The 15,713-nt window shown below is 47.4% G+C and overlaps 2 protein-coding genes across 3 annotated transcripts in view; one reads left to right on the forward strand and one right to left on the reverse strand.

Moving 5' to 3' along the window:
• Window positions 1-3,367: 3,367 nt before the first annotated feature.
• LOC102564616 (neuferricin) lies at window positions 3,368-8,467 on the reverse strand. The gene is made up of 3 exons (XM_014608009.3): window positions 8,086-8,467; window positions 6,303-6,489; window positions 3,368-3,744 (listed from the first exon to the last, which is right to left on the reverse strand). Exons 1-3 carry the CDS (start codon window positions 8,450-8,452, stop codon window positions 3,531-3,533), a joined length of 768 nt encoding a protein of 255 aa, XP_014463495.2. The 5' UTR covers window positions 8,453-8,467; the 3' UTR covers window positions 3,368-3,530.
• Window positions 8,468-8,610: 143 nt separating this feature from the next.
• ZZEF1 (zinc finger ZZ-type and EF-hand domain containing 1) overlaps window positions 8,611-15,713 on the forward strand; it is a 90,181-nt gene continuing 83,078 nt past the window's right edge. Inside the window, exons 1-2 of one of the 2 annotated variants that reach the window (XM_014608010.3) lie at window positions 8,611-9,176; window positions 14,366-14,510. In XM_014608010.3, the coding sequence (XP_014463496.3) occupies window positions 8,823-9,176; window positions 14,366-14,510 (499 nt within the window). In that variant the 5' untranslated portion in view covers window positions 8,611-8,822. The remainder of the gene's footprint in view (window positions 9,177-14,365; window positions 14,511-15,713) is intronic. The other variant, XM_059717154.1, reaches the window with a different exon arrangement.

Below are 15,713 nucleotides of genomic sequence, written 5' to 3' on the forward strand. Positions count from 1 at the left end.
CTTTTGAACGATTGAGTTCCAGCCTTGCACTCTCTTGTTTTACTCCCCAGTGCCAGAACCAGCTCCTCTGCCTTGAGCAAAGAGCTAGGTGCAAGCTTTTTAGAACAGAAAAGGTGCTGTTACACAAACTGGTTGTGGCACTTTGCACGTTATTGCAGTGAGAAAAAGCATTCTCTCTCACTGCCAGCAAGTGCTACAAGGCTTGATGTTAAACCTCCAGTGCTTTTAATGTCTCCTCCTTGCTTTTCAAGTTTGATTCGTCCAATCCTAAGTTTCAGGGAGTTTGGGCTGCTCCAGGTCACTGACCTGAGTTCATGACTGGGTGGAGATACTGCACAGTGGTGGCAGGTTACAGCCTGAGCCACAAGGGGACATTGATTTCATCTTCAGCACAACCATTTGATTCTTGTACAAGCAGGAGGAAGAGATGGTGTGTTTTCTAGCTCAGACTTCATTTTAAAAAATGACATGGTGATTTAGTGTTTTAGCAGACTTCCCAGGTGCAAGAGCAACAGGAAGGCAGAGCAAGAGATCAAGGAAACAAAATGTCCATATCCTGCAACATAATAATAAAAGGGCTAGCTTTGTTTATGAAGGTAATGATCAGACACTTATTTCAATCTCACTTCTGAAAGATTTCTTCACTATTTAATTTATTTAGTTTCTACTACCTAGGCCAGTGTAACTCAACGTTTCTTTAGCCTCAATGTATGTTCTTGTAACTTCCAAATCTAGCAGTATATCACTTTAAAACCTAATATCACTCCTTTCTTGATTTATGGGGGAAAATAATAGAGCAATTCTTCTGATGCAAAAAACTCTGCAGGCCCACACACAGTCAGAATGTTTTTGACACTGGCCATATCTAGCTGAGCATAGCGGTGCAGTATGTGGCACCATAGACCCATTGCCATGTTTCTATGCTGCTACCTTGCAGTGCAGCGGGTGGCTTTTGAACCTAGGGAGCTCCTGGGGTCTGAAAAAAAAGCAAGGTGGCACACATGGAGGCAGTGCACACTGCCCAAAACCAGAGCCACGCTGGCTGCTAGCAGACTCCCACCTCCAGCAGTGATGTGGCTGCAACTTCCCCAGCCCCAAGGACAGGCTCCTGAAGCCAACACAGTTACTGGCCCCAGCCTCCCCTACCCCATCTGGCGTAATCTGCTGTGCACCAGAAGGTGCATGGCACAGGTGTTTCCCAGGGACACATAGTAGTGGCACAAAGTGTTCATCTTGCAAATTAAGTGTGGGCATTTGCACACCTAACATGGTGCTTGCTAATACTGTGCAGCACTCTTAAAAAGATCTCACAGTCCACTGCACACCCCCTCCCTCCTCAGTTGAATCACTGACAAAGGAATTATTTCTTTCTTTTCTAAGTTGGAAGGTAGAAGGTGAAATGTGAACTCCATTAAGTCAGAGGTGTCAAACATGACCTACAGACAAAATCCAGGCTACTAGCAGACCACTGGATGTTGGAGGTAAGGGAGTAGCATGGCCAGGGTGAGTGGCTTGTCTCAGAACTGAAGGCCCTTGGGCCATGGCAGGTATTGTCACCAGTGGCAGGACAAGGGAGGGCTCGCATAGCCCCAGTCACCCTCCAATTGCCTCGGCCATTGCCATTACTGCAGCTCCAGTTCTTTGGCTAACAGTCCCATGTGCCACGTGCTCTGCGCCTGACCTGTCACCACGGCATGCACTGTGGTCCATACCAGCACCACTATATACCCTGTGCTTCATGCTGCTGCTGTGCATCCCGTGCCAGAGGTGGAGCATGCACCTTGTGCCCCATGCCAGCAGCCATGGCACAAAAGCATCAGTGGCAGCAGCTCTAGCTCCAGCATGGGGCACTGGCAAACAATGGGAGCTAAAGATACTGGGGCTATCTTGTGCCCTGGGCTGGATCCAGCCTGCATGCAGTCTTGTGGTCCAGATCTGGCCCATAGCTGGAGGCAAGTTTGACACCCCAGCACTAAGTACATGGTAGAGCCTAGCTCCGTAAACTGCCAGCAGTTGGTCTCCTTGGGCACCTATACCCATACAGCAAGGCAGTTCATCACAACACATCAGAGCAGACTCAATCAAGTCTGCTGGAGCATGGCAATTACTGTACTCCAGTATCACATGTATTAGTGTCCCTGTGCTGAAAAATGGCAGCAGGAGCATTTTAACTAAAGCTCGTTCAACAAGCTATAGCTAAAGCACCTCCATCGCCATTTTTCAGTGGGGACACTGCTATGTGACGTTCCAAGTGCTTTACTTAGAGCAGCTTTCAAAACCACTCTAATTAAAGCGCTGCCCTCCCTCCCCACAAGCATGTGTATAAACACCCCTTGTTCCTGTCTGTACAGAGTGCAGGACAGGGTAGTAAATACATCTCACTTTAGGAGAATTGATCCCACGGAGACTGCTCCACCCAACCAGCTAGGTAATGGCTGGGCTGGAAGTAAAGTAGGTTTGTTTTGAAATTGCAGCTGCAATGAGTATGTATGCTGGCTTCAGTATCTAAAGATGTGCATTTGTAACTGCCTAGCACTTGAGTCTTGCGCAGAAACAGCATCATCTGTGCTAGTATCTTTGACAATCAATTAAGTTATTGAACTAAGCAAAAGTAATGCCTCAAACCCACAACTGGACTGGACACAGGGTGGGAATTGTGACTGAGGGTCCCCATCTACTTACAAACATGATGCCATAAGTAGGGGTAATGAGAAAAAGATATTATAGCAGTACAATTACCTTGCTTGTCTGTGGCTTACTTTTGTGGTCTAGCTGAAATGAGCAGTGCCATGGGGTTGTGAGGATGGCTTAAGTCACACGAACTTTAAACTGCTCTGCAACATTTCTCTTATTTAGCCTGCAGTGCAAACACTAAAGAAGCAATGCAAATAAGGCCTCACCCAGTGTACCTTCTGCATTTAATAAGCACTGCTTTTCTATAACTGCACAGGACGATGGATGCCAAATAGCATGTTTGTGAAAGAGACCTCCCATACAAAATGCGTTGTCCTGAGCCACGGAGGTGATGGTGCTGCTGACAATGCAAACGAGCACTGCAAATGATTCTACTGCAGAACCCCTGCTTTGGAGGTAGTGGGGAGGAGTTCCATGTGCATGTTTCTGTAAGTTAAATGAGTGCCCAGTGTACTGATGTGCTGGTTCATTCCTTTGAATGCAGCACAGTCCTTCCATAGCTACAGTTCCACGCTTCTGTTTTTCCTTGCATAACCAAGAGTAACCGTTTCTAAATACGGATTAGATGGCCAAGTCCTAACATTTGCTTCCAAAGAGTGAGAAACAATGTTGAAACAAATATGGAAGTAGGAGTCTTCCTCTTTCACCATATATTTTTCTTTCATACACCCTGTACAGTGTGGTTCTTTCATTTATTTACACATGCTTATACAAACTGGTTCCTGAGCCATGTTTTTAAGGTGCAAGAAAATCTGCAATGAAGTGAAAAAGTGCTTTTTGTGCCCTTAGCCCTGTCAAACTTGTTTCACTTTGGGGGCCAAAAAGCTTATTTTAACTTAGTCTCTTAGAGCACACCAGTCTGCTAGTGGATGGCACCCTTCATATTCTTGCAAGTGAGGATTGTCCAAGTCACCTCTGTCCTTATGCTCACTGTAATCCAGTTGCCCAGAAGGAGGCCCAGTAGTTCGCGCGCACACACAATAACTGTCTCTGGATCCAGGCTTGTAAAGCTTCCTCGGTACACCAATCCAGTCTCTCTTCACTCCTCCGCTAAAAAAGATCAGATGCAATTAACAGCTTATTTCTCACTCAGTTAATTGAACTAAGAACCCCTAGTGGAAGTGTTTTCCAACCTACAGAGAACTATACAATTAGATACTGTACTTCAGAGAAAAGAGATTGGGGTCAGTTATGGGAAAGCTGGAGCCTGAAACAGATACCAGCTCCTGTGTAAGCAATAGCCAGGAACTTCCTGGTGCAGTTTTATTTGGCCACAGTGAGCAGCTCAACAAGCAGTAGCTTGTTGCCCAGAGCTTTTCAAACCAGTTTCACTGTATCCTCATGCCCTTCTGAGAGCAATTTGCTTATTTAAAAGTCTCTGGACTGCATGTTTTTTTGTCCTGACAATTACTTCCTCCACCCCAATGCTTTGTGACCAAGAACAACTTTTATATATACTTTGCTCTATAGTAGCAACTCTAAGTGAAAAAAAAAAAGAGACATTTTAAACTGACTCCCTCTCCCATTACTGTACTGCGTCTTATTGGGCATCTTGCAGCAGCAACATTAGGCTCAATTCCCTTACTGCTGGTGTGTTTATTTTTTTATACTAGATGCCAAAGGTATTGAATATTACGCAACACAAGGTCCCAGACAATGTACCCAAAGGGAAGCACTATGGACTTCAGCCCAGCCACACCCTCACACATGCTTATCTTTCAGGCATGCAAGCAGTTCCACTGAAATCAATGTCACTAGTCATGCCGATAGTACGTTTTAGTGCCCCATTGGATCATGACCCTGAGGGCACTGGCACCATTTTTCTGGGTGTATTTTTGCTTTGTTTTTGTGTAGCAGAAAGCCCCCTTTTCCTCTGCATTTGCTTTCCCCTCTTTGGATATGTTTCTCCTCTTCTACCTTTTCTTCCTTCCTCTTTCTTTCACTATAAGATAAGGAATTGTGGTTTAAAGTTTGTGTGTGTGCATTTTGTATCTCCCCTTGTATTTTGGTGTTTTTATCTATTTGTGTGCCATGGCATTACTCTTGGAGCTTATATTTTATACTCTTCACCTTTTAACTAAATGTGTTTAGTTTCAAAAGTAAGTTATACATTGTAACAATGTTAACAAGGGCAGGAATCAAACTGCCCCTTCCCTGTATCAGGCGGGCCCCTGAAAGAGCGAATCAGTGATTGAATGTGTAACACAGCAGCAGGCAGCAATTAACACCTAGGGAAACCGCAGATCAACCAAGGGAAGAAATCAATAGGAGACAGTGTAGCAACCGGGAATTCTCTAAACTTCACTGTTCAAGGGCTAGAAGCCCCGGTCTGAGTTAATCAACACTGGGGACCAACTTTTGGGACTGAATATCTCCAGATTGACCGCTCCCAGAGCCCTATTCAAAATTCGTCGACAGACTCCCAAACCTGCACGTACACGTGGACGACCCCTGGGGCTGACAGATGCCATCCAGTAGCCACCGAGGGGGAAGTCCCACGAGGGTCAACGACCCCTGGATTGGGCAAACCTGAAAATTGGGGAGTCACCAAAATCTGCCAAGGACAGATAAAAAGCAGTGAAGAGTGACCCTCAGCAGCACCCTCTTGATCTCCAACTTGACCAGCACCTGACCTGTCCAGCCAGAAGGACCAGTCGGCGACCTCCTTCTGGAGGATAACACCATGCTGGAAGAAGCCTCGACTGGCCATCGACGGCAGACTCCAGCGCCTGTGGGATAGGTATACCCGACGTGTGTGTGCACGTGCGTGTGTATGCAGGCCCAAGGTTTATGATTTGATTTCATTACAGTGTTTCAATCTGCCTAATAAACCCGAATTTAATTTTAAGGATCCCAAGTTGGACATTTGTAGCCAACATTTGTAACTGAAGTAAAGCTTTTAAAAGCTGTGTACTTGTTCCTGTAATGAGAGGCATGTTGTTAGAATATAAGGCACACTGGCTGCATTGCAACCCCATTGGCTTCAAAGGGAATTTTCCCAGACGCAGATTCCAACTGACATTCACTATATTGGTAAAGCAGCTGGAATACGGTCCCATTCATTTAATGCAGTGCCTCCCTCTGATCTTTGGGACTGGTTTGAGTTTAGACAGCATCTGATATCTGTGTGGGAACAGCTGTCTGTGTGGGTACAATACACGCACACGTCCCACACCGGTTAGCAGAAGCAGCTGCTCATATGCCTTGTTGCGGGATCTTAACCAGCATTTGTGGTTTCTGAAGATAACATTCTGCAGCCTATGTCAATGCTGACTCACTCCTGAACCATTCCATTCAAGCCAGGCTTGCCAGAGCAACTAAGCAAGCTCACCATACTACGCCAGCTAGTCAGCTCTGGCAACACTCTGAGAGCCAGATATTATTTACAAGGTTGTCTCATTTCTAAGACAGGGATAACAGGTGAAGTAGTTAAATCACAGGCATCCACAAATACTACATAATCGCCTGTGACCTCAGCAGAAGCTCACTCTACTGTATCTGTGCTGCAGCTATCATCAGTTTCTTACCCAGCACAGGTCAGATGAGATGGGATGTTCAGAGGTATTTTGCTCTACACAGTCTAAAACAAGGAGGAAGACCACATTCACCTTTGTTTGGAACACCAGAATCTGGTGCCACCGCTTGAGCTCCATTCAGAGTTGCAAGGTGGAAACTGTTGGTTCTCCTCTTCACTTTGTGCCTTAAGCTTCAAGCCTTCTTCAATGAGGGCCTCCGCTTGTTTCAGAGCCTCTGTGGGTGCCCCGTTCTCATCACAGAACCTTCCCACCAGTTTGCCTGCGGAGAGAGGAGAGGTAAGGGGAGGAGCAAACAGAAGTAATTAAGGCCACTACAGTTTTGGCCAAAAAGAGGGAGTTAACATGATTTTCTTGAAGCAAAAGAAACTCTGCAAGAGCAGCACATCTGACAAAGGCAGGTTTAGAATGGGCCAGGTCTCCTATTTGGAAGATGTCATTAAGCAGCCACAACCCTTCTGTCCCTGGCCCTCAAAACATTTTGCCAACAGTAATGCATGCAGGTGGTAAAGGCTTAATTCACTGTCTCAAAAATCAGGATATGGAAATGGACAAAAGCATTAAAATAACCCAAGGGCGCAGAATTGATGACAATAATTCTGATTCCAAGTGCTCTTTCTAACTAGGGGAAACATTGCCTCCCCCACTACACCATGTTTTCCCAACACCGCTCCTGTCAAGCCCACAGACTACAAATCAGACTCGTTCTTATTGTTTGCATTTTGCAGTTCGTTGCACCCGCTTCGCAAGAGCAAATACTTTTCTCCCCCTCCTTACTGCGATCCTCTAAAAAAAACACAATTACTTGGCTAACATACACTGAATAAGGTGGCTGTCTGTGTCAAGCCTGCCAACAGTTTGACACGCACCTAACTTCCAGAACAGGGATTACAGGTATTTAAAAGCCATCAGTCATGCTTGTCCATTATCAAACATGAGAGAACGTGGGCAGAGCAGAGCCAAGAGACCGCTACTTTTAAAAGGCTGGATGGAGCGGCCAGTCCGTGCTCTCAGGTTTTTAGCCACAGCTCAGAACTGTTCATTCACCTGGGAGGAAAGGTCAAGTCTTCTGCCCAGCTATGGCGTTTCCAGCCGCGGGTGCCCAACTCATAGATTTCATAGACGTTAGGGCTGGAAGGGGCCTCGTAAGATCATCAGGTCCAGCCCCCCGCCCCAGGGGCAGGAAGTCAGCTGGGGTCAAAGGATCCCAGCATGACAAGCATCCAAATGTTTCTTAAATGTGTCCAGAGTAGGTGCTTGCACCGCTTCTTGGAGGAGTCTACGCCAGGCCTTGAGGGGCTCGGACAGTAGAGAAGTTTGTCCTTACGTCCAGCCTAAAATGACCGTTTGCGACCACTGGACCTCGTCTTCCCTTGGGCTGCCCTGGTGAACAGGCGCTCCCCCAGATCCTGATGCACCCTCTCGTGTACTTATCGGCTGCCACCAGGTCCCCCCCGAGTCCTGGTTTGACTCTGTGGCCTTTTCCTGATCCCGGTTGAAAAAGCTGCTGTGAGGAACCAGCTCGGCTGAAGGGATCACCCAGGCCTGGGCACGTCTGTACGATTCGGGCTTTCCCCGCCCCATGCCTGCGGAAAAGCGTCCTGCCCCGCGCGCCTGGTCTGACCGTCTCCCCGTGCCAGGCTTTGCCCCGGCAGCCCTCCCCGCAGCCCCCAAGCTGGGGGGACGGCACGAAAACCCTGCCGGCGCTGGGAACGCGTCCGGCTCTGCACGGCTTGCGCTCGCCCGCGTCCGAGACGGCGGCACGGCCTGGACGTGGGGCCGGCCCTGTCCTGCGCCCCAGCAGCTCCCCCGGCCTCGGCCTCGGCCCCCCGGGCCCCGCGCGCGCGCGCCCACCCACCCACGAAGCCGTATTGCTCCTGGTAGAAGCGCAGCCAGCGGCGCAGCGCGGGCGCGTCCCGCGGGGGCAGCCCCGACACGTCGTCCACCAGCCCCTGCGCCGAGAAGTCTCCCGTCACGAAGGCCCGGGATGCGTCTCTGCCCGCCAGGCCGCTGTATGCGCCGCCCGGCCCGTAGTGCTCGCGGCCGCGGCGCACGTCGAAGACCTGCCCCAGCACGGCCAAGTAGAGGCCGGGCGAGCCCTCGGCGCCCGTGTACCGCGCCAGCTCGGCGGCGCTCAGCAGGCGGCCGCCCGCCCGCTGCCACCCGCGGCCCAGCAGCCAGGCGGCGGCCAGGCCCAGCAGACAGGCGGCGGCGGCCCGCAGCATCGCCCCGGCGCGCGGGGATTACGTCACACCGCTCCGACGCCCGCCGCCATGCTGAGTGCGGGCAGCTCCTTGCGACATTTCCCAGCGCTGTGCTTGACGGCAGCGGTCAAGCAAGCCTTCACTCCACTCTACTCTTCTGTAACTACGCGGGGTAGGGGAAGAGGCTCGCTTGACAGCAGCCGGGGTGGGTGTTTTACGCCAGCATTTGCGACGCCGGCTTGACGGCAGCGTGGCGCCGCCGCCTCCCCACCCTGCTGCGAGTTGACAGGTGCTGAGGGGCGGGAAGTTGCTGACTAAGCCGGGCCGGGCCGGGCCCGCGAGGCGCAGGTCGCCGCCGGCAGCAGCAGCAGCAGCAGCAGCACCCCGGCCCATGGGGACCGCGGCGAGCCACAGCAGCGAGGAGGAGGAGGACGGAGCCGAGGGCGGCATGGACGGGGCCGCCTGCCCGGGCCCGGCGCCCGCCCCGGCCCCGGCGCCGGCGCCCGCCCCGCCGCTGCCGCCGGCCGAGGTGCTGCTGGAGCAGGCCCGGCTGCGGGAGGCCATGGCGCGGCTGCGGGAGGCGGCGCTGCCCGAGTCGCTGGTGTCGCGGCACCACACCGCGCTGGTGCGCTGGCTCGAGGAGCGCCTGGGCCGCGGCGACGAGGCCGTCAGCCTGGAGCAGTTCTGCGAGGTGCTGGAGAGCCGCGCCTCGGGGCCGGCGGCGGCCCGCGGGGAGAGCGAGGAGGTCAGCGCGGGGCCGGGGTGAGGGTTTGGGGACACACGCGCACACACCGGGCGCTCGGGGGAGGAGGGAGCAGCGTCTCCTTTGGGCCTTGACCAGGGGAAGGTTGTGAGCGAAAGCGCGTTGTAGGCTCGGAAACACTTTGGGAAACGGCAGTCGGGCTTGCGAGTCTCGTCACCCCCTCAGGCAGGCCGGGCCGGCTCGCACCCCTCCTTTGGGGACACCCAGCTTCTTGCTGGAGGAGAGCTCCGCAGCTGGAAGGATTTGCCCCGCTCGGAAGAGGCAGAGATATGATGATCGTACTTGAAGAAGCAGACAGCTGAAGGCCTCTTGATTTTTTTCTGACTTCACGCCGTCAGCACGTGAACGTACCGTTTCCTTGCCCGCCGCTTCCCCTGGTGAAAGGCCCCTGTTACTCGTCAGCTGCTCCTTCGAGTTTGGCACAACTGTCCTGCCCACCCCCAGCTGCGTTGTGCTCCTGTTAATGGTGTTCCTGGTATAAACAAGCTGTCAGCAGACTTGCTGCTCTTCTGGCTCGTACCTGTTTCGAGCAGGTTGAAGAGATGGAATTTAAATAATCCGTGTGGCTTCCGGGCACTCTGTACGCACTGGGTATCCCGTGGGGTTTTTGTCACTCCTTAAGGTTGCAACAGGGTTACGTTCACTGGATCTAAGTTTGTTTCTTAGCAGCTATTCAGAATGAGCAGTGAGACTTATCAAGAGTCCAGTTGGTTTCACACCAACTGTTGCAGGGAGGTGTCTGGAAAAAAGGTAGATTAATAGAATTTCCTTCAGGGAAGAAGAGGTGTGGCAAGGAAATGCATGGGCACTTCTCATCTGAGATGCCTATTAACCAGACATCAAGGAGAAAAATGAAATTCCTGGGCAAAGTTCAGAGAAACAAGTACCATGCTTAGGTTTTCAGGACCCCCTAATTTCTCAGGTAGGGAAATGATTGGGCTTTAACTGTTTTATTAGGATTTATCCCCAAGCCTTGGAGGTGACACTGCCCTCCCCTTTTTAAAACTGTTATTGGAACATACATAAGCCTGAGTAGGTACATTTTTAAAGTGTTGGCTTGATGGTTATTTACATATGGACTCTTTGAACTGACTAGTGACAGAAGTACTGGGAGTTAACAGGAAGTTATTATCATCATAATCATTATTATTATTTATGTTGGCCCCTAGGACATATATGTTTTTGCTTAACTGGCTGAAGTCCAGTTTGTGAATTCCCTATTCCTTATCAAACGAGCAAAAAATATTGTTCATTTATCATGGCATTAAAAAATGAAATACTAATTATGGACTTTTGCGGAACCAAACCACTGAGCTCCATGAATTGACACGCTGTCTTGGGAGCTGTCACTACAGTGTTGGAGGACAAGGTCCTAATATAGTTACTTACTCAACAAGATTTTGTTTGCAGCTTCTCCCCCTCACTGTGCCTTCTTTCAAAGACCTGTCAGTTTTATTATGGTATGAGGACACAGATAGGTTTCACCTTTACTACAAATGCACTGTGTTTTAGTTGTATTGAGGTATTACAAAGAGTTCTCAAGTAGTTGCATTAGTAGTATGGATGGTCCCACAGGGTGCAGAAACTTAGATTTCCAGGATGTAATGTACATTGTTCTGGAATTAGTTCACTAAGGGTGTGGCAGCTGACTTCACTTTTCATTGTTCACTGGTCATGACCAGGACAGAACAAAGTCTGATCTACTGCCTATCAAGTCTTTTACTCCTGGTATGGGGCTGATGGATAAATGCTTTGTTTGCTCTGTAGGTAAACTGAATTATTGTTTATCTTTGCTTCCAAGTACAAAGATAAGCTGCACCTGGGAAGCAGCTTTTGATTTGAGTCTTCCCAACCAAGCTCAGCCACATGTGCTTAAGCAGCCATTGCCTTATATATCCAGTTCACTCTCTCTCAAAAAATATACAATGCTCAAGGGTCTGTCAGGAACTAAGAATGGAGTGCAGAACTTGCAAGAGAATGGAGGCTTAAATATGTTTCTAGTTTTGCCTGTTCCTGTTGTGTGTGAGAGGGCACAGGATATCTCACTCATTCACAGGCTTTCTTTTCTGAGCAAAGATGGTTTGTTTAAGCTCTCTAGAAAGTGCTTTCCAGAATAAAGTTTCCTGCTGCTTCTTGGTATTTAATATTGGAGGAAGACAGTTTTACTTAATGCTTCTATTAAAGAGTCCAATAAAAACGGTTAGAAGGAGCTTTAAGTCATGGTAGGGACCATGACGTATTCCCTCAAAATCTCAACCATGATTATAGCCCCAGACAGAAGATCTCTAGAAGTAAACAGTAGGGGTGTGCTAAGCAGGCCCTATTTGACTCAGATTCGGATTCAGCCCAAATCAGGGACAGTGATTCGATTCATTGATTTGGATCACTGTCCCTGCTTCGATTCGGCCAAATTGGAATCTGAAGATTCAGTGCTGATTTAGATATAGACACAGCTTTAAAAGTTTTTTCTACATACCTTGAGATAGCAGGCGCGTGGCTCATGATCGCTGCAATACTGGGGCATATGGAGCATCCCACAGGAGTGCGGGGGGGCCCTCCATGTGCTTGGCAGCGAACCCGGAACTGGACCAGAAGTACTTCCAGTCCACTTCCTGGTCTGCCAGTGAGCGCGCAGGGGGGCTCCCCCGCACCCACCCCAGCTCAGCAGTCGGCCGCAGGGAGACCCTAGGTGCCCCCCCCTCCTCCCCGACCCATGAGGCACTCACTAGTCACCAAGCCAAGGGGGCATGGGGGGAACCCCCAGCATGCTTCCTGGTGGGCCTGGAAGTGGACTGGAAGTGCTTCTAGGCCGCTTCTGGATCTGCTGCCGAGCACACCGGGAACCCCCTGTGCTTCTGTGGGACACTCCGTGCGCCCCAGCATTGCAGCACTCACAAGCCCCTGCTACCTAGAGGTATGTAGAAAAAACGTTTAAAGCTGTCTCTGTCCGAATCTTTCTGAATCTCTCCAAATTGATTCAGAGAGTTCCGATTCAGTTTGGAGAATTTAAAGGGTCCTCTGATTCGATTTGAAGATTTGGCCACCGAATCGGGCCAAATCTCCACCGAATTGAATTGGGGACCGAAGCTTCACACGGCCCTTGCAAACAGTTGTGGACTAATGTTTCTTATATGGGCTTTCTGGGCCATGAATGAAAGTACTACTGTTAAGTGCCTTCAGGATATTTGCATGCTTGCTTATGTTTAGGTTATTGTCACTATTAGCCCCATGAAACCAGATGACTTACGTTTTTAAAAAGTTGTGGGGGGGAGGGGGTGCGTTCTGTGTATGTGAATTCATATGTCAAGAGGAAAAGTCCCATAAGGATAGTAGCGGGTTGATACTGAACTATACTTTAGACCCTTTGTTGTGGCAACCTGAGTAATGTTTGACAAAGTTAATGTCCCGTATATTGTTACACTCAAAGGTCTAGGTTTCTTGCTATGCTGTGTACTTAATGCACTAACTTTGCTACCAGTGAATTCTGGTAGCCATGGTGATGTTTAAATATTGGTACTAGCATAGTCTAGTATAGCATAGATTTTGGGGAGAAATGTATTTTTAGTGCTATTCAGGTGAAAATGCGTATGTGCTTTAGAAGGTATCGCTAAGGCTTTAAGGCTGCGTATTTTAAACTTTATCAAAGGCCTTATCTGCTGGAGACTTTGCTCCCCTTCAATTGGTGTAATCTTGCCATGGTTAATTGGCTAGTTGTTTTGAGCCAGTTATTGCAAGTGACATTTTATGGTATTATTTTTAATGTTACATTGAGTTTAACATTCAAGTAATTAAATAAGAGACTGTACACTTACCCTCCCAATTACTGTTATTTCCTGTACTTACTATGTTGTACACCCCCAAACACTGAAAGAAACCTAAATAAGGCCTTTGTAGCTCAAAGGGCCAAACATTTTTGATTGTACACTTAGCTTTTTAACATGTATGTGTCATTGCTACGTTCTTTGTAGTTGAGGTTAAAGTTATTTCTCCATTGTAAGACTATCAGTTTCTCTTAATTTGCATACTGCATCTGACATTTTGCATATTGAATCTCATATTAAGATATGTTGGGTTTTTCTGGGCAGTTAGTTAAGAATCAGAGTTCCAGAGGTCAGTAATTTCATGCAAATATAGTTGGGTTATCTTTAAAAAATAACATATTTTTTCTTTCCCAATGTCTCTAAAATGGGAGGAAGAAGTATCAGTATGGCCCCTACTGCTGCTCTTGCTCACCTCTCTCTCTGAATGCCACTGATTCCCGTAGCCCCTAGCAGTGGGGAGCAATAAACTTGGTGATAGCTGCAGTAGGCACCACACCAACACCTCCTACAGCAGTGTGAGGCTGATGAGGGCATGTGAACCTCACAAGTGAGCGACTCTTACATTCTGGCCTTGAAAAAGAAACAGAAACAGAGGCTTGATGACCCAACTCCACAGGCCATGTATTTGCCACTCCTAGCTTCTTGAACTGATTTAAAATGTCATTTTTAAATATATAATGAATAGTAATTCTACCATAAACATTCACATATTTTCATAAATATCCGCAAAATTAGTGAAAAACTGGCAGCAGTTCCCTTGAATAAGAAATTAAGTTTTATAAACACCTAACTTGGACATTTGTGGATACTTTTGCAAGCTTAATTTGGAGGCAGTGTCTAGTTTGGATGGGCAGTCTACAATGGAAATTTTTAGAAAATTCCTTCTGCACCATAACTTTCATTTTAAATATAGGGTATATCTCAAATTGTAAGCATCTTGAGTGCATCCACTGTAAGTGGGGTGCCGCAACAGCAGCTTCGATATTTTTTTGGCAGCAGGGACTGGTTGGATCCCTTGGCGGTAACAGGTAGGCTGTGTTCTCCTGTGAACCCCTCTTGTTAGTTAGCATGTTTAAGCCGGTCCTACTGACCCACTCTACAAATGTCTTATTATCCTACTCTAACTTTTTATGATACGTGGAGTCATGCAAATACCGTGGAATGACCTGAGATTTGTAATTGTCAGTTGGGCAGTATTACCTGTTGCTATAAATTCAGTGTTGTAGGAAATGTGGCTTCTGTTTTGATTTTCTTTATTCCTTGTGTAATGTTTGTTCATTTGAAGTCTCTCTTGTTGCTATTTTTGCTTATTTAGACTAAATCTTCAACCTGCCTCATTCTTTTTTTCAGGCCTTTGCGCAGTTTGATGCTGAGGGAGATGGCACAGTGGATGTGGAGAACATGCTGGAGGCCCTCAAAAATTCCAGTGGAGCCAATCTTCAAGGGGAGCTTAGTCACGTAATTAGGCAACTGCAGGCTTGTTCACTAGTCCCAGGTAAAAGAAGAGAATGAGGAAGTGTCTGTCCTCCTGATCCTCTCTACAGCAGGAAGGCTTTTACAATAATCAGTGCATGTTAGCATTGCGTGCCCTAATCCTCCTCCTTCCTCAGCTGCTTGTACTTTCAGCAGTTCTCATTTCCTCAAATGGTTGAGAACAATAACTGAAGCTACTGTATATTCATGGTTTCTCCAAAATTCCTAAAAACTGAATTTGCACTAACCATCTCTTTCTTAATGTGAATTATGAAATGTTTTATACTTATTTGACTTGTATCCAAGCCAAAAAAAAATTCAGTTCCTTGCTGAACTTTGAAATCACATGGGGACTTCCAGTCTAAATGCATCTAGCTAGCATGTTACTGTCATATTTGGTCACTGGAAATTCTTCCTGCATACTTCAGTCCATCTGACCAAGTGCATAGTCATGTCCTCCATTCGTAACTCTTCATATAAGAGGTAATGAAAAGGACCGCTTAGCTGTCACACACACTATCATTTTTGTTTCAAGAACAAATTGGTACACATATGTTATATTTCTCTCAGATCATTAAAAGGCATAGCTCAAGCCTCTTTTTTTAAGCTTTTACTGCTGTTAGTAGTTAGATTTTAGTTCACATAAAATTAATAGGTAGAAAATGTTGCAACGAGCTCAAACTGTCATATCAAGAGAGGGAATTTAAGCTTTAGAAACAAATTAATCACAAACTAATACGCAACGCCTGATGAGTTTTGGAAGTTAATATTGTTGAGTAGACATTTACTGGATATGGTTAAAAAAAACTAATTTATGTAATAATTCATTATATACATGTTAATTTATAATATATGTCATAAATTATGGTATGTACCTTCTCAAATTTAGAAGCTTGAAGCATCTGTCACTTTCTATGTCAGCCTGCAGTCACTGACATTCCCTCCAAACATGACTAATACTTCACAGGAAGTATTTGAGCTACATCTGCTTAGGAGAGCTGGACAAAGCAGCTTTTGAGAAAAATGATGATGGACTACTTGGTTGATAGCATCATAGAAGGAGAATATTAAAATAAGGGATTGGATGGAGCACTTTAAAAAATTGTATTGTTGTCCAGTGAATCACTTGTTTTGAAATCTCAGATTATACACCGTTAAATAGAGGAATTAGTATCACAGCACTTGTGTTAAACCCATCCAGACTTTTCAAGTGACTGAAAAAAAC

This window comes from Alligator mississippiensis, chromosome 14, assembly GCF_030867095.1.
Source record: "Alligator mississippiensis isolate rAllMis1 chromosome 14, rAllMis1, whole genome shotgun sequence".
NCBI classification, from domain to species: Eukaryota; Metazoa; Chordata; order Crocodylia; family Alligatoridae; genus Alligator; species Alligator mississippiensis.

Bases quoted from the DNA above. Each gene is read 5' to 3' on its own strand.
- LOC102564616 (XM_014608009.3), bottom strand. From the start codon at position 8,452: ATGCTGCGGGCCGCCGCCGCCTGTCTGCTGGGCCTGGCCGCCGCCTGG. The intron at 6,490-8,085 runs GTGGGTGGGCGC...CTCTCTCCGCAG, and splicing joins GGAGCAATACGGCTTCGTGG to GCAAACTGGTGGGAAGGTTC. The intron at 3,745-6,302 runs GTGAATGTGGTC...GATCTTTTTTAG, and splicing joins TTCTGGTGTTCCAAACAAAG to CGGAGGAGTGAAGAGAGACT.